Source organism: Malaclemys terrapin, chromosome 3 (genome assembly GCF_027887155.1).
Source record: "Malaclemys terrapin pileata isolate rMalTer1 chromosome 3, rMalTer1.hap1, whole genome shotgun sequence".
Taxonomy (NCBI): Eukaryota; Metazoa; Chordata; order Testudines; family Emydidae; genus Malaclemys; species Malaclemys terrapin.
Window position 1 is genome coordinate 167,995,865 of NC_071507.1, and position 18,353 is coordinate 168,014,217.

General features: G+C 41.8%; 1 protein-coding gene across 3 annotated transcripts in view; it reads right to left on the reverse strand.

Annotated features, from left to right (window-relative positions):
* Positions 1-9,288: 9,288 nt before the first annotated feature.
* Positions 9,289-18,353, reverse strand: part of MYOM2 (myomesin 2) — a 159,337-nt gene continuing 150,272 nt past the window's right edge. The window contains exons 39-40 of one of the 3 annotated variants that reach the window (XM_054021634.1): positions 12,001-12,085; positions 9,289-9,605 (exon numbers count right to left, since the gene is read on the reverse strand). In XM_054021634.1, coding sequence (XP_053877609.1) covers positions 12,002-12,085 — 84 coding nt within the window. In that variant the 3' untranslated portion in view covers positions 9,289-9,605; position 12,001. Of the gene's footprint in view, positions 10,149-12,000; positions 12,086-18,353 lie in introns of those variants that run through there. The other 2 variants (XM_054021633.1, XM_054021637.1) reach the window with 2 other exon arrangements.

Sequence of the window (18,353 nt, forward strand, 5' to 3'; positions counted from 1 at the left end):
TGCTTTGGGTACATGTAATTTGCTATTTCCATGATTCATGAACCTCACTTCTTCTAGCAGGCAAGTCCTTCTCTTGTTTCATGCTCAAGTAAATGCATAAATCCAAAAGGGGCAGAGACACATAGATAAGCTGAGTGCAACAGTGCAGAAAATATGCTTTATTATAGAAAATATTAATAGAGCAAGGTATATAAACACGTACATTTGTGATATTGAATTTATACTAATTTCTTTATTGGGAATCGGATTAATTTACATAGTGTTAAAAGCATGAAAACACGTATGAAACTAACATTTAATAACATTCTGCTCAAATTATTTTGTTTATTATTATTAAGAATGGGTGACCTTAATTGACCTCATCTTTTGACCCCCCACATAAGGACATAAGAAATGTCATACTGCATCAGATCAATGGTTCTTCTTGTCTTGTATCATGTCTCTGACAGTGGCCAGTCCAGAGCTTCGAAGGAATGTATGGAACAGGGAGGTTGGAGTGATCCACTCCTGTCTTTCACTCCTGACTTCTGGCAGTTAAAGGTTTAGGGTCACCCAAGCATGTAGTTGCAGCCCTGACCATCTTGGCTAATAGCCATTGATGGACCTATCCTTCGTGAACTTATCTAGTTTTTGTTTTTTTAACCCAGTGATACTTTTCTCAACATCCCATGGCAATGAGTTCCACGGATTGATTGTGTGTTGTGTGAAAAAGTACTTCTTATTTGTATTAAGCCTGCTGCCTATTAATTTCAATAGGTGACCCCTTGTTTTTTGTATTGTGGGAAAGTGTAATCAAAACTTCCCTATTTACTTTCTCCACACTATGACTTTATAGACCTCTATCATATCCTCCCTTAGTTGTCTGTTTTCTAGGCTTAAAGGAATTCTTAAACAACAGACTGGCATAAAGGGACCACAGGACTCATCCTTCCCAATCCAAGGGGAGTATCTCTGGCCCAGGGAGTGCCTATGTTTGGTATAGTACCAGTTCTGGCAACTCTGAGGCACCTCTTCACGAGATGTTCCGGAGTGAGGGGAAACACATATGGGATAGAAGGAGGTATGGCCAAGGCAGCTCTGTGCCCAATTCTGCACCCCTACAGTGGCCCATAGTGGACAATATATCAGGAGTGCAACTTCAGAACAGCCTTCAGGGCTGCTTTAACCTATGCAAGGGCCCACACAAGCCCTGCATCCCTGCATTGGGAAGATGCAAATGGTCTCCCAGCAATTGCTGGCCCAGTGCCTGTACTAGCTGGGATGAATTGGACTCCACAAGCCTCATGTGCCACAACTACGCACTTTACATGAGATGGGTGTAAATATACTTTGCCCAGGTGGAAAGAGAAACACAAGCATACAAGGCACCGTGGCAGTAAAAAGGGGCATTAACAATGCAGTGTAAAGGTCTTTAGTGTATGAAAATCAGGGCCCAAATTTGGACTGGAATTTTACTGGGTTTCTCAGGAGTCCCTCCTTTAAAAAAGGAGCAGAGTAAACAAAAATTAATGAAAAAAAGAGAAAGTGAAGTAAAGTGGTGGGCAGGCAGAGACAAAGAGAGACTTGCAGGAAAGAAAGCTGAAGTGCAAAAGAGAAATTATATACGTATCACCTGCCCCTGGAAGCCTCACTGTTTGAGATTCTGCTCTTATGCTATCCTTGTGCCCTGCTAGGAAAAATATACCCACAAATGACTGATAGTGCTGATAGATATCCAGTCCACACATCTTTATGCTACTAATAGTGGACTGATAGATATCCAGTCCACACATCTTTATGCTACTAATAGTGTTTAAAATCTCATGAGCCAAATTCACATATGGCATAGGAAATCCTCTCTCAAGGAGGGGAGTGGGGCCTACATTCCTCCAAAAGGGAAAGGGCTGGTCAGGGTGCAACCATTGCCCTGCCTTCTTCACATGATACAGAGAGGCTAGTTAGTGCCTTATGTTGGTGAACAGACCAAGGTACATACCTGCTTCAAGCACAACAAGGGCTATGAGTGTGCATGATCCCTCATGCTGGCTTAATGCTACCAGCCACCACTGCTTGGTTTGTGCATCTCCTGTCATGCATTGCCCTCTCCCCCAGAATTCCCAGTGTGGATTTCAAGAGCCAGATCTGAACCCAAATTAACAATATATGTGGGTGGTTAACATCACTATCTTTGACTGGGCAGCATCAGTTCTTTATCTGCTGTAAATAGTAGGATCATAGCTTCTTTTACAGCAAAAGTGGCAACAACCAGACAGCCCCCATGTATTCACATTTGAAGATACCAGCACAAATATGAAAGATGAAAACTCTTTCAGTGTTCCTTGTTGCCATATGTTCAAAGGATAAAATTCCAGACAGCATCAACCATCTTCTGTGTAACTCAACTATTAATTAGAGTGAGGCTAATTACTCCCCTACTTTTGATGAGCAATGAGAAATCCTCCCTCTCTCTTTTTTTTAAGCGAAAGATTTATTGCTCCATTTTAATGGTGTTTTAACATTTCCTTCTCTTTTAATCAACAGTATTAAATTCATGTAGATGCCTCTGCAGCACCAAAGCTCTCTGCAAGCTGATTCTGATACTGAAAGCCAAGCAGAACTATTTTTCAATAAATTGAAGGCTAGTAACTTCAATATGATGTTCTGGGGTTTTGCTCAATTAAAAAATCTGGGCTACAGTTTTAAACTATCTAAAATGGAAATAGCTTTTTACAAATTCAATTATATCTAACACATATAATCATAAACTCTCCGTTGTAATTTCTGCTGTAAAAAAAAACAAAAACAAAAAAAATCAAAAAACGGTAATACACCTCACAACTGGGGTGATGAACGAAGGAAGCTACTTCTGATCGCCATGCAGCAATAAGATGCATATACTAACTAGTTTCAGTGGCTATATTATGTGCTAGAAACAGTCTCTTAAATTCTGCTGATTCACGCAAATAGATGTAAAAAATAATCTACTCTTTCCTTGTGGCAGGGATTTGATGAATAGAACTCACTACTCATGGTCTTGACAGGATTAGTATAGTCACCATGTGCTATAAATATAAAACATTCTTTATGGAAATAATATTTTTTGCTTGAGGGAAATTGTTTGAATTGAAGGGGAAAATGAGCAAACCAAACCCTGCTGAAAACTTTTGCTATCAAGGAAATAAGTGTACAATTCTCCCTCGGACTTTGCTGTGTTTAATCTTTTTCAACTTCACAGTAACTAGACCTCTCTCTAGCTGTTTTACATACTAGCAGAATGATCAGTGCAGTAGAAAAAGGTTAAGAAAATATCACCAACCAGCAAAAATCTGCTAAGACTGGTCAGAACCAGGCTAATTTTTCACAGCATGATTTAATTTCAGTAGTGCCATCATTACCAGTGAGTCTTGATTTGTTTAAATATAAAAATTGATATAATATAGCATCAGTTTTCAGGAGGCCTATCTAGCAGCCATTTAAGTGGACACTAAGATGGATTCAATTACAAAATCAGGACCTTAGCTTGCATATATATATTGCAAATGTTTCTCTTCCTATGCCTACTCCTGGACAACAGAGTTCCAAAATGTTTCTCAAATGGTTTGGTTAGTGTTTGTTTCTATGAATTCTTTAAAGATGACATTTACCTTCACATGTTTGTTTAAGTGACATAAATTTCATGTGATCTGGAGGATAAAATATACATCAGTGGAAAGGCTTTAGAAGTCAGAAGTGTTATATTTGAAGATGGTTCTGTTGTGTATATATTATCTTAGAATAGAGAAAACTAAGGGGGGATATGATAGAGGTCTATAAAATCATGAATGTTCTGGAAAAAGTGATTAGAGAATTGTTATTTACCTTTCCCACAATACAAAAACCAGGAGTCACCCAATAAACTTAATAGGTAGCAGGTTTAATAAAAACAAGAGGAAGTACTTTTTCCACACAACACACAATTAATCTGTGGAACTCATTGCCCTGGGATCTTGTGAGGGCCAAAAATATCATTGGGTTAAAAAAAGAACTAGATAAGTTCATGGCGGATAGGTCCACCAATGGTTATTAGCCAAGATGACCAGGGATGCAACCCCATGCTCAGGGCAACCCTAACCTTTGCTCCCTCAACTTGGCATTCATCTTCTGACCTTCGCTCCTGCTTTCTGGCTCTTAGATTTGGCTCACTCCCTGAGCTTGGTGTGACAATCAGAGTCCGGACACCCAAAGGGGAGAACAGGAGGTCTGAACCTCACAGAATAAGCAACTGAATCACTTGGCTGTTTACAATGTAATTACGTATAAATATATGTCAAATAAGATCTTTCATGAAAGCGTGTAGTGTTATGAACTTGATGGTCATTAGGAGATATGTATCCTGGTTATGGTTATGAATGGATGCGCGTTATCTGTGGTCTGGTCTACAATGCACAGGTTGACATAAGGCAGCTTACATCAACTTAATTATGTCAGTGTACACACTACAGCCTTGCCCTGCCGATGTAAGTGCCCTATTACCCCGACATAACAAATCCTACGCCTCTCATGGAGGTATAGTCAGGGCGATGCAGTGTCTACACAAACACTGTGTTACTTACATCGGCTTTTGGCTGTCTTGTCAATTTCACGGCTCCTTTTAGGGCTCTGCTCTGGAGCCATGAAACTGAAAAGAAAGCTAAGCAGCTGGAGCCCGGCTACCTCCAGCTCTCCGCTCCCAACTGGGCTGTCCCCGCCTGGCTCCCTACTCCCTGCTCAGGGATGCGAGAAGCCTGGGCAGCTGCCCCACTCTCCCAGCGGGGAGGTAAGAAGACGGCCAGCTCCTCCCCACTCCCAGCTCGGAGCAGGGAGCTGTGAGTCTGGGGGCAGCTGGGGCTCCCAGTGGGGAGCTGCACAGAGCTGAGAGCCCTGGCTCTCAGTCCCCCAAACTGTCCCTCTTCAGTCAGTGGAAGCGTACCTGTTGACATAGGTTGACTTAAGTCTGTAGAGTAGACATGCCCTATGTATAGAGAACATTGTAACTGTAAAGAGGTTGCAACTACAGCATCACCTCACAGCAGTGCAAGGAAGGAATCAGGTAGCCAGGAGCATCTCCCAAAGTTAGTTACACAAAACTAACCCCAAACATCTAAAATTGTACAACCCAGGAAAAGATAATGGTGCACCATTAAAGTTAACGGAAAGACATTGAAACTGAAAAGAAAACCCGTCTTGGAAAAGCAAGGAAGGAGGGAGCTTCCCCTGCTCTGTGTAACCATGAATTACCATAGTCTGAGAGAAAGGAAAAACAATAGTGCAAACCCTGTTAAAAGGGAAGACATTCGAAGTGAGAGCTATCCAGAAATTAAGGGCCAGCATACAAACTGGGTGCTCTCCATGAAACACTGGATCCCTTCTGGGCACGCTGGAAAAGTGCCCAGAGGCAAAAGCTAACTCGTATTAGAGAAGGGAATCTAGATAATATAGCAGTGTAAACTCTGAGGTGGCATCTTTATGTTTAGTTTCTGTGTAACTTTTGTGTTTTTGCTTTTCCTTATGATTTCTTCTTTGAATCTATGATTTTTCTGTTAAATAAACTTTGTTTATTTCCCCCCTGAGCAGGTCTCTGTTGTGCAAACTGGGTGGAGTGCACGGCCCCAAGTGGATTGGTAACTGGGGGCAGATTTCACTCCTTTGAGGTTGATGAACAAGGAAAAATCGGAGTGTCTGGTAGTTAAGACCTCAGGGGGTGGATTTGGGGAGTCTTGGAACTAGAAGGGCTGTTGGTCACCCTGCAAAGAGAACTTAGGAGGGTGAAAGTGGGGGTGCGACCTTTACACTTGTAGGCTGGCTATTGGTGTCAGAGCTCTGGGCCACAGCAGCACAGCATTAAGGCTCCCAAAGTTACAAGGCAGGTGGTAACAGAACCCCTTACTGGTCTGAGTGATCCCCAAAATGTCACACTTGGTATTTGGCATCTGTCCCTGGCTCCCATAGGCACCGACTTCCCCTCTTTCCCTTGGGGGCTTGACCTCCCTCTGCCCCAGCCCCGCCCCCACTCCATCCCTTCCATGAGGCTCCACCCCTGCCCCACCTCTTCCCACCCCGCCCCCATTCCAACCCCTTCCCCAAAGTCCCTGCCCCAACTCCGCCCCCTCCCTGCCCCTATTCCAAGTCCTTCAACAAATCCCCGCCCTGGCCCCGCCTCTTCCCTGCCTCCTCCCCTGAGCGTGCCATGTTCCCGCTCCTCCCCCTCCCTTCCGGAGCATGATAACGCTGCCAAACAGCTGTTTGGTGGCAGCCGGGCAGGAAGCCCTGGGAGGTAGATGGAGGAGCAGGGACACGGCGCACTCAGGGGGGCAGAAGGAGGAGGTGGGGTGGAGGAGGAGGGGAGCTTGGCTGCTGGTGGGTGCAGAGCACCCACTAATTTTGCCACGGAGCACCCACGGAGTCAGCGCCTATGCTGGTTCCTGTTTCCTAGCTCTGGTTCATTCCCCGGTATTCACACTTGGTATCTGGCTTCTAACCCTGGCACTGGGCCCTGGTTCCTGGCCCCCAACTCCTGCTCACTCCCTGGGCTTAGTAACTTTGCTCCTGATTTGGGCTTTGGCCATTGTGCTTGGTGCCTCCTGTTCCACCCATTAGGCCACCTTCACCTCCTGACCATTAGACATGGCCACCCATGGCCAAGGCCTTACCATCTATAAGGACAATAAGACATACTGGCCTGCCTCTTCAGGGGGTTAATGAGAATTAACTGTTTACCATATAGCACTTTGGAAACATTAATTTCCAAATATTCATGTTTTTCTGCATCAAAAATTATTTCATGATTCAGCACAAATGGCTGTCTCTGCTTAGGGAAAAAATCAGGATTCAGATGCGTTAGCTTCATTCCTGCAGCTGAGAATTGAGGTAAATTGTCAGCAATGTGTGGATAAATTTGCTAAGTGCCTCCTTTTGCTATGCCTGGCTCTAGAACAGGGGTGGGCAAACTTTTTGGTCCAATGACCACATTGGCGTTGCGAAACTGTATGGAGGGCCGGGAAGGGAAGGCTGTGCCTCCCCAGACAGCCTGGCCTCCGCCCCCATCCGCCTCCTCCCACTTCCTGCCCTCTGACTGCCCCCCTCAAAAGCCCTGACCCATCCAATCCCCCCTGCTCCTTGTCCCCTGACTGCCCCCTCCTGGGACCACCACCTCTAACCGCCCTGCTCCATGTCCCCTGACTGCCCTGACCCCTATCCACACCCCCGCCCCCTGACAGCCCCTCCGGGATTCCCACACCTATCCAACCTCCCCTGCTCCCTTTCCCCTGACTGCCCCCGGGGACCCATCCCCCCGGCCGGAACCAGCCACACCGCCCATGCTGCCCAGCAGGAATGGCGGGCCAGAGCACAGAGCCGCAGGTTGCCCACCACTGCTCTAAATATTTCAGTATGTGAAGCATTAGAAAAACTGTCCATTGGCTTCTGAGCTTAATTTTTAAAATAAAATCATGCACTAGGTAATTTCATTAGCTGTGTCCAAAAGAAATCTCTTTTAAAAATTAAAAAAGTGTCCAATTTATGCATCTGCAGTACGTCAGGTGAATTTTCTCTCCAGACTTCCAATTCCTTTATACTTGTTTGAGCCCAAATCTCTATAGCTTCCAATGTCACTATTTCTTAAATGTAATGGAGATGAGGAAGCCACAGGCCCAGTTGCAGTCCCCATATCCTCTAACAGAATTTAGAGCAGAAGTAGGGGCTATACCAATTTCTGCCAGTTGAGGAAACTGCACTAGTGGAGGATTGGGCCCAGTGAAGTCTGACTCCGCTATAACCCTTCCTTCTCCGACTCCCAATATGTCCTCTCCTCCCCTTTATGCTTGGAGTGAGCTTTACTGCATCATAAATTGCCCCTACACAGGGGAAATTCTCCAGTGGTCATCCCCAACTGTTTTAAGTGAACTTGGTGAACCAGAGGATCCTGCACTTATATCAATCTATACGGTCTTTATACCTTCAGTCCCCTTTTTCCTACCAAATAAGTAATGAAATATTAATCCTCATACATTCATTTTTTAAAATAAAGCATTTAAATGCCAGACAGAAGAGGTACAGTGGTGATAAGTGAAGTGTCTGATCATCGCTGTGTGTTGATGGAAAAGCCATAGGAGGAAGCCAACACATGAATTGGAATAGAGATATTAGCTAGGAAGAGGGTTTTGTATGACTAAGCTAGTCACTCTGAAATAAGGAAGAATTTCATTCTGCTATGAATGCAGAGTGAAATCTAACATAATGAGTAATACTTCACCTGAACTGCAGTACAAGCTGTAGTCATGTCCAGAAGGAAATAGAAAAAGACCTAGTAGTGGGGGGATGAGAGATGGGCAGGAAATAATTTTCCCATCCTGTGAATATCTTGAGAGTTCAAAATTTTTTCCCATGTTGGATGAAGAACAGAAATTGTGAAAATATTTGTGAACCAAAAATGGTATTCTATTGTTCATTTTGTGTCAACTGAAACATTTCATTTGATGATTTTGAATCATTTTGTTTCAATTTTGACATTTTTAACTTTTTTCAATCTACTTAACTTAAATTTCTAACTGAAATGTCACTTCAACCAGGAAAAAAAACAAAACAAAACAAAAAAAAACCCACGTTTTCAACAGAAAATGTTCAAATGAAGTCTTTTGACAATGTTTTGTTCTAAATATATTGAGTCAGGAAATCTGGTGAACCTGATCCTGTTTCACAAACAGTTTGGGTTTTGATGTATTGGCATTTTTCAACAAAACAAAAAAATTGTTAAAACAAAAAACACCAGCTTTATGGGAGGATGAGTATATCAGGTTTTTTGTTTGTTTTTTGGGGTATCTAAGACATGGGAGTGTAAAATATTGCTAAAATCAAACAAGTTAGTAAACCCCCACAGTAAACCCCCACAGTAATCCATCGGATGCATTTTTGTTTGGTTTTGTTTTCCTAGAATTAGACTCAGCATTCTTATTATATCTGGGCCTTTTATACTATGCAGAATATGCTTCTGTGAAAATTTCCAACTGTACCCGTTGTCTCCTTTTAACAAGTGCCATTAAAGATGATGCACATATATTATTCTATTCATAACCTACTCCGTGATTATCACAACTAACAATAAATCCATTTTTTTCCTAGGGAGAATTGCATTTGCAGTTTTTACACAATGCTCAAGCAAAGTCACTTGCCCAAGCACTTTTGAAATTTTAGCCCTTGAAATTAATATTATATGATTAAGAGACAGATTCTGGTTCATTCTCTTACAATGATTAATACCTTACTTTATAAGAAGTCCAACTGAAGCCAATGGTGTAAGATGCTACTCAATTTATTAGGACATGATAATCCGACTCTAAATTTGTGGATTAGTTTCAAAATAATAATTTTTAGAAGGAAAAAACAAATTCTCACACAATTTATGAGGTGGTAATCAGATGTTAGTTGGCAGAAGAGAAGAGATGAGGTCAGGTCACCAAACCAGGCGAAAATGTTACACCTGAGTAGGTCTGTTAATACAGCAGGAGCTTAGGTGTTTTGAGATGAAAAGAAATAGAATTTGAAAAGACTGTGAATTGGTAACAAAAATCAAGCAACTTCAATTAGTCTTGTCCCCAAGGAAGTCTCTGAAGCTGTAATATGAGTACAAATTACATTGTGTTCAGCAAATACAGAATCTATTTCACAACCTGAAAATCTACTTTGAACAAACAATAGGCCTACTAACCAATCAAGTGGAACAAATTACAACTGTCAACATCATAGCAGCTGTACTAAATTGGTAATTTAGCATGACCCTACAGCTGAAGAGAAGTTAGATGTTCTGATAACATTTAGAAAAGTTAAAGAAGTGATCAGCAGTCTGGCATGGCAAACAGCATAAATTATAGTATGAAGAGGCCTTCTAGAGAGCATTGGCTTACCTATGCAAAACATTGTGTACTAAACTCCAACATTAGTATTGCCCAAGAAAAGGAAAACATCATTGCACAGTTACTGGCTAATTACTGATCTTGTGTAATTTCTAAGCAATACGGGTTTGCTGATGTTTGGTGACGTCTTTTCCCAGTATCTTGAAAGACATAGTGGAACTGATATATAATCTCTGATCAAATTTTGTTTTAATCAAATGAAGGTTTTGAGAGCCACCAGTGTCATCTTCTCAGTGCTATCATCTGGGGGGGAAAGTGTTTTATTTAGATATACAGTATATATCTAAAGCAGCATCTATCCCTTTCTCTAGACACCCTTTGGTAATTTTAAATATTGAGGTGGATCTGCTACAGAGGGGACTACAACTCCCATCAGTCCCCTCCCCATTGCACTTCCTCAGACCAGATAAGCAGAAGTAGGCTCTGCCTGGGAATGGGAAGCATATGATGGCAGCAGGGAGCTGGGGAGAAGTCCCAGGAATGGTGGACAGAGCTGCATGTGGAACAGGCTATAACTGCTTCTCATCACATCTGAATACAGATCTGTGTGGGACTTATGGGGGAGGAGCAGTGACTGAGGAAGAAACCAGTGCAGAGTAGGGTTGCCATCTGTCCAGTTTTCACCTAGACAATCCGGGTTTCAACTTGTATGTCCAGGTGCCATTTGACAGGCCCTGATGTCCTGTTTTTTTTTGATCTGTAGCAACCCTAAGCGGAAGGAAGGAAATAACACAGCAGCCACTGCTGCCTCAAATGCCAGGCTGTTCATATGGCTTGCAGTGGCATGTGGCATGCAGGGGTGGAGCCTTGGGGGGAAGAGCTGGAGAAGGGGGTGGAGCTTCAGGAGAAGAGTTGGAACAGGGTTGAGGCCTTGAGAGAAGAGGCGGAGCAGGGGCAGGGTGTTGGTGCAAAAGGGTGGAGCAAGGACGGGGCATTTGGGGGAAGAGGTGGGCAGGAGTGTGGTCCCGGGGGGTCCTGTGCCATTACAAAGGTGGAAACCCTAGAGAGGGGACCTAGTGAGAGACACTAAGTGAGCCTGCTTGGAAACCCACAAATACTTATTTGCCTGAATAGAGACTGGACTGGAGAGGGCCATCCATGCACCAGGCCTGAAGAGCCCTGACTTTCTATTGGACTGCCCCAAACTGGATCCGTTATTGCTCACTTTGAACTGTAACTGTTCAAGTCTCTATATCTAGGGTATTTGCAACCTTTCTCCATTCCTGCCAGCCCTAGTAAAAACCTTTCCCTCAGCCATGTGTCTGAGTGGTTATTGGGACCCCGAGGGCTAGCGCCAACAAGGCCTAGCTGCTGAAGCACCTACAGAACATGTCTCCGAGACACAGTACCCCAAGCACGCTACTGGCATACTAGGGACTTCGAGTACAGAGTAAGCCCAATACATACAATACAGTCATAAAATAGACCTCTTCTGTCATCCCCACTTTCAACAATTAATAATCATATCCACAGGAATCAGCAATAATCCAGCAGCGAAGTCACAGTGAATAGCTTTAAGATCTCCCACCAGAGCCTTCTCATTCACTCACAAGTAGGGAATACAGAGGCCTTGCAGCCAGGGAAAGGTAATATTGTTATTTTGTGAATTTCATACCCATCGTTGGCTTCTTAGCGAATGGCTCAGAATATCTTAGAACTGCACCGTGCAAATCATTCATTGAAAGCTATTTGGAGAGGACGACGAACCACGGCCTTGACTCCTCCCTGCTCTTCCCCAGCCCTTTGGGGTCTTTATGTCTTCCTACCCCCTTTCTGGGTCACACCGAGAGTAGTCTCTAATCTCCCCTAACCTCACTGACTGCATTGTGACAGCCCCTTGCATAGGCCACAGAGGAGGGGTAGGGAGGCTTATGTGAAGGACTGCCACAGTCTAGCCTACTGGATAAGGAAGGAAGAGAGTAAGAAAGCCAGGCATGGCTTCTTATATGCTGGATAGTCTCCCTGGGGAGCTGCAGTTCACTAAAACTCCATTAATTTTACAATTGTGACTTACACTGCATGGGTTTTATTGCACAGATGAACAGTAGCTGTTCCCTGCTAGGACTGTCCTACTTTCGCATGATTCAGTTGTTACCTCAGAGCTTTCGTTTGTTGGTGCTCCTGGCTGCAGATGTTGTTTCCAGTTCTTTCATTTCTGCTAGTTTGTCTGTGACAATTATCTGCAGACGATAAAAGCCAAAGTTAAGATCTTTAGAAAGTATATTCAGAAAGCCGCAAAATATACAAAGCTCTGACCACAGGCTCTGCAATATAATAGATAATACTTATCGCCAAAAAGCAGGCAGCGGAGCAGCCAGTCAGCTTTCACATGCACTAATATGATCACACTGTAAAAACTGAAGAGAGGATGCTGTTGCACTGATGGATAATTTCGCCAATTACATTTCTTTTCAGTTACCATATTTTCCCACATGAATACTTCTTTGATTCTGTTAAAAGGGTTTTCTTGGATCTGGGCTTTACAATTAAAACAAAATTGGTAGCCATGCTTTTTGGATAAAATAGAAAGCAAAACGGAAACAAATGCAAATCAAGGAAGGCTGTATTGGCTCAGATGCGCTTTGCGCTCCAGATGATTTGCAGCCTGTCATCCATGCAGAGTAAAACAAAAATCACCGCAGTGTGGGGAAATCTTCTAATGGTGTAAAGAGGACACAATAGCTACAATGCTGCCCCATCCCTCTGGCTAGTGTAAAGGGCATGGCCAGGGGAGAAGAGACCTGGCAGGGACTTCACTTAGCCTTGGTATCACATAGCTTCCATAGCCCCCTTGGTAGTCATTGGAGCAGTGCTTAGGATGCTGTAATTTATGCCAGGGGGCTGACCTGGTACACGGCTGGCCCAAGTTGGGATGGAGGTTGCAGAAGTATTTTAAAGCATCTGTGCAGTGCGTGCTCCTTGGCTGCAGCTGAGAATCTGGGCCATTAATATTGAAATCATTTAACTTATGTTTATAGTATGAATGCTTGCTAGTGACATGCCTTTGCTTCCAAGTTACCAAAAGGAAATCAAAAACGTGATGAAATAAACTACTGATAAATGAGATGAACGCCAGAAGAAATCAGGTGGCAGCAGCTCTGCCTATGATGTCTCACCAGCTAGTCATTTTGATGGAGGATGGGGTGTAGAGAGCTAGTAAATGTTACGATTTCTCTATGCTACATCATTTCAACTTCTAGCACTTGGCACTTTGCAGAGGGTGCTGCCATTTTCTGAGACAGAGAAGATGCAGCATGTTACAGAGCAGACTCAGGCCATAATACTCAGACTTAGGTGAATACTCACACTTCAAGCACCTGTATAAGTGGCCTGATTTTTCTGAGTTGCTGGGTGCCTGCAGTTTGCTAGAACACAACAGGGAAATGGGGCTTATCATGTTCTCAAAGATACTTTACTTATGCTCCTTCTTGTTTTGCTTTGGCCCTTCGTCTAAAAGGACATCAATTTTTATGAAGCTGTTGGGAACCAGTTTAGATGCTCATAGATTTTTATTTATCAACAAAAATGGCACAAGATGACTTACTCTCCACTGCGAAGGCCAACATAAGGCCTAAACATCACTTGAGTCCTACATAAATCCTCTAAACAATCAATTTAGAAGGTACAGAAGGGGTGAATTTTGCCTACAGTGATCTTCATGTCTACAAAGCAGTGGTGGAAGTGTATTCATTTACACAGAATGAAAAGAGAAGGCTACTATTACACATTTCTCAAGTCAAGATTTTTGCCATAGAAACTTGATAATTATGCTAATTAGTACAAAGTAATTTGCTTTAGAGTAGCAGCAATAAATGATGAAAGATTAAACAGGGCAGCCATTTGGCTAGATAACGAGGCTTATTTATGAGTTTACGCCCTAAAGATAAAAGTGTGTCATTAAAGCTGTACATCATATCATTGTTTTGTCTGTATGTTCTAGTAAGTAAACTATTATGAGAATATGATCAAGTAGGCTTCATGCACAGATAAGCACCTTGTTGTGCCCAAAAAGCAAATCCTTGTATGAGTAATGGCATTGTTGTATTTTTCCTGATAAACCTCAGTCCTGACACAAGTTTAATTACAGGCTGGGCAAAAATTCAGCTCAATTTCTTTCTGCATCATTAACTGTCAGCAAAATGACTTCAGATTTATTAGGCTTCTCTAATCTATCATTGACTCTATGGTCAAACTGAAACCCCTTGGGGTCCAAACCAGCCTGAGCTCCAGATCAACAGAAATGGAAGCACCAGTGCGTCTGCCCAATGGAAGGTCTTCTATTGAGGAGGATGTTTCCACTTTCCTGGGGGAAGATTGTTCAGTAGACACAGAATACCTCATAGCAGCTCTCTTCCTATTTATGGAGCTTGCAGTGTGAGGGGAAGGTTCTTCCCAAATGAATAGAATAGCAGTGAGATAGAAAAGAATTTTAAAGAGCTCATGGCCTGACTTCACTGAGCTTCCCTTGGCTGTGACAGTAAAGGACATGAGTTCTAGGGCTGGAATAATTCCCATGGGCTCCTAAGAACCACAAGCAATGTGAGAAGCACAGAGTTTGTAGAGCGCACTCCACTCCCTATTGGTTGTTCCTGAGGGGAGGTTGATATGGTGTTTTAGCTTCTGAGACTTAATCAAACTTTCCCCAGAATAAACTGGCCTGTAGCTGAACCAGCATCCATGACTTTTCAGGGCTTGTAGGGCTTAGAAGATAGGAGAGAGAGGTCCAGATTATCTTCTGACATACACCAGTTTAATACAAGTGTAACTGTATTTACTTTAATAGATTCTACTCTTGATTTACGCTGTTGTAAAAGAGGAGAGAAACTTGGATTTTTTTTAGTAGTCACTAGACACTGTAATCACTGTCTAGTGATACTAGCAGTCAGTGACACAGTGGATAAATAATCTACCTTTTCAAAGAGTCTGGAAAACTTTCTTCGTGATCTCTCCTTTCTGTACTTCTGCTGGTATGCCATAGATGCCAAGAGCTTTCTTCCTTTTCATGTTGCTCAATGCTTCTTCAATGTCTTCTTCTGGGATTGGTGCCCCTAGACCCAGCTTTGGTTTTATCATACACCATTGTTCTCTTAGATTATCTTCATTCATAAACTTTTCAATAGTAATAATAAGCCTTAAGTAGTAATAATAATTAGGGCTGTCAATTAATCGCAGTTAACTCATACAAATAACTCAAAAAAAGTAATCGTAATTAATCGCAGTTTTAATCACATTGTTAAACAATAGAATACCAAATGAAATGTATTGAATATTTTGGATGTTTTTATACATTTTCAAATATATTGATTTCAATTACAACACAGAATACAGAGTACAGTGCTCATGTTATATTATTATTTTTATTTCAAATATTTTCACTATAAAAATGATAAAAGAAATAGTATTTTTCAATTCACCTCATACAAGTACTGTAGTGCAATCTCTTTATCATGAAAGTGAAACTTACAAATGTAGATTTTTTTGTTATATAACTGCACTCAAAAACAAAACAATGTAAAACTTTAGAGCCTACAAGTCTACTTAGTCCTACTTCTTGTTCAGCCAATCACTCAGACAAACAATTTTGTTTACATTTACAGGAGATAATACTGCCCACTTCTTATTTACAACATCACCTGAAAGTGAGAACAGGTGTTCACATGGCAAGGTGTTGTGGCCAGCATTGCAAGGTATTTATGTGCCACGTATGCTAAATATTCATATGCCCCTTCATGCTTTGGCCACCATTCCAGAGGACATGCTTCCATGCTGATGATGCTCATTAAAAAAAAATTAAATTTGTAACTGAACTCCTTGGGGGACAATTGTATGTCTCCTGCTCTGTGTTTTACCCACATTCTGTCATATTTCATGTTATGGCAGTCTCGGATGACTACTCTGCACATGTTGTTCCATTTAAAAACTCTTTCACTGCAGAAAAAGCAAGGAAGGTACCAATGTGAAATTTCTAAAGATAGTGTCAAGGCTGATTCCCCACTCTGGCACTTCTAGTGCAGAAAGTGGGGGCCCGCAAGGATTTTAAAAATTAATACTTGCACTCCAGGCTTGTATTAAACTCCCAAGGTTACAGCTTCTCTCTGACCTGGGCTTGGTAAACAGTGCTGCCACCCAAATGCAAAACCCCTTTTGGAACCCAGGAAGGAACACTTGGGAATTCCTTCCTGTGGGGTACCCTCAAGCCCTTTCACACACCCTCCAGAGAAGAGCTGAGAAAGAAAACAAAGGAAATTAGCTGTTGTCACCAGCTAATCAAACAACATGCACAAACCTCTTAAGACACCAAAAATCCAATCCTGTTCTTAAAAAAGGTAAATATTATTAAAACCAAAAGAAAGAAAATACATCTGGAACTTAGGCTTTTGCTAGATTTTAAAAGAGCAATTCCAAAACTGAAGCACCCAAAATAACTTTCTTGGGGATTCAGCTTAAAGGTTACAAGCAAACAAAAGCATCTGGAGTTAGCACAGAGAGTCCACAAGTCAATAAGAAATAAAAGAAATAATCCTCATCACATCTTTCTAGACATTCCCTAATTTACTTACATATCTGAGGCTTCAGATAAGTAGGTTCGAGGTATGAATTGATAATCTGTAATCATACCTAGCTTAAAGCTGCTTACAGCATTGCTGCTCTGTGTCCCTGCAGCCCAGAGAGAACAACAGACAAAGGGAAAGTTTCTTTCCCAATTTTAAAAAGTTCTACCTTCCCATTGGTTCTTTCGGTCAGGTGCCCCCTTCCTTTTCTTTAGCTGGGGAACTTTTAACCCTTTACAGGTAAAGCAAGCAGATAACAACTACCAAGAGGGATTTTACAGTTAACTGGCTGGTTGGGTGTCCATAAAAGGGAGCACCCCCCCACACACCCCTTCATTTATCACAGATAGCTACAGCACTCGATCCAAGGTTTAAGAATCTGAAGTGCCTTCCAAAATCTGAGAGAGATGAGGTGAGGAGCGTGCTTTCAGAAGTCTTAAAAGATCAACACCCTGATGCGGAAACTACTGGACCCAAACCACCAAAAAAGAAAATTAACCTTCCACTGGTGGCATCTGACTCAGATGATGAAAATGAACGTGCGTCAGTCTGCACTGCTTTGGATCGTCCTCTAGAATAGTGGGCAAAGCATGAAGGGACGTATGAATCTTTACCACAGCTGGCACGTTAATATCTTGTGATGCCAGCTACAACAGTGCCATGCAAATGCCTGTTCTCACTTTCAGGTGACATTGTAAACACAAAGCAGAGAGCATTATCTCCCATAAATGTAAACAAACTTGTTGGTCTGAGCTATTGACTGAACAAGAAGTAGGACTGAGTGGACTTGTCGGCTCTAAAGTTTTATATTGTTTTACTTTTGAGTGCAGGTTTTTTGTACATAATTCTATATTTGTACGTTAAACTTTAATGATAAAGAGATTGCATTACAGTACTTGTATTAGGTGAATTGAAAAATACTGTTTCTTTTTTACAGTGCAATATTTGTAATCAAAAATAAATATAGTGAGCACTGAACACTTTGTATTCTGTGTTGTAATTGAAATGAATATATTTGAAAATGTAGAAAACATCAAAAAATATTTTAAAAACTGATAGTCTATTATTAACAGCACAATTAATCATGTAATTAATCACAATTATTTTTTAATCACTTGACAACCCTAATAATAATAATGCATTTATTATTTCTATATAATTCTTCTTGTACCACAAAGACAACTTAGCTCATGGAAGTAAGCTTTCTTATGACTGAAATGAAAAACAATCCAGTGAGGTACATTGCTGTGAACTCTTTTTTATGAGACTTTCCCCTTGTAGGAGCAATACTAAAAGGGCAATATCAAAGCTGTTTTGCTTCCTTAGCCTGCAGAGCATGCAATGGGCTCACAAATTAAGATTCCCCTGCAAGAATATTTTAGTCTCAGGATTAAATGTGAACTACATGTTGAGTATCAGCAGAGTCGCCATAGAAATCAAGTAATAGTGCTCAAAGTAGCACAAGAGATAATTAATCCCTTAGGAGCCACAACTCCCAGAATGCCCAAGGAACTGTCATTTAACATGAACCCATTATTTTCAATGACTTGGCAAGACAGTGTGAATCAAAATTTCAGCCTGATACATGAGAGGTTGCACATAATTCATTACTGTTAATTGTCTCACTCTTGTTGCAAAGGTTGCTAATAGCATGACACATATCTGTGATATTGGGAAAAGTTTCACACATCCTGACTAGATACAAGTTATCTTGCAGCGAGATCAGGAAAAACTTCCCGTCTTTTACTTTTAATTTAATTACAGGGGGCAGGGGTCATGAGCTGTTAGCCTCCACCCCAAACCCCACTTTGCCTCCAGCATTTATAATGTTGTTAAATATATTTAAAAGTGGTTTTAATTTATAACGCGGGGGGTCACACTCAGAGGCTTGCTATGT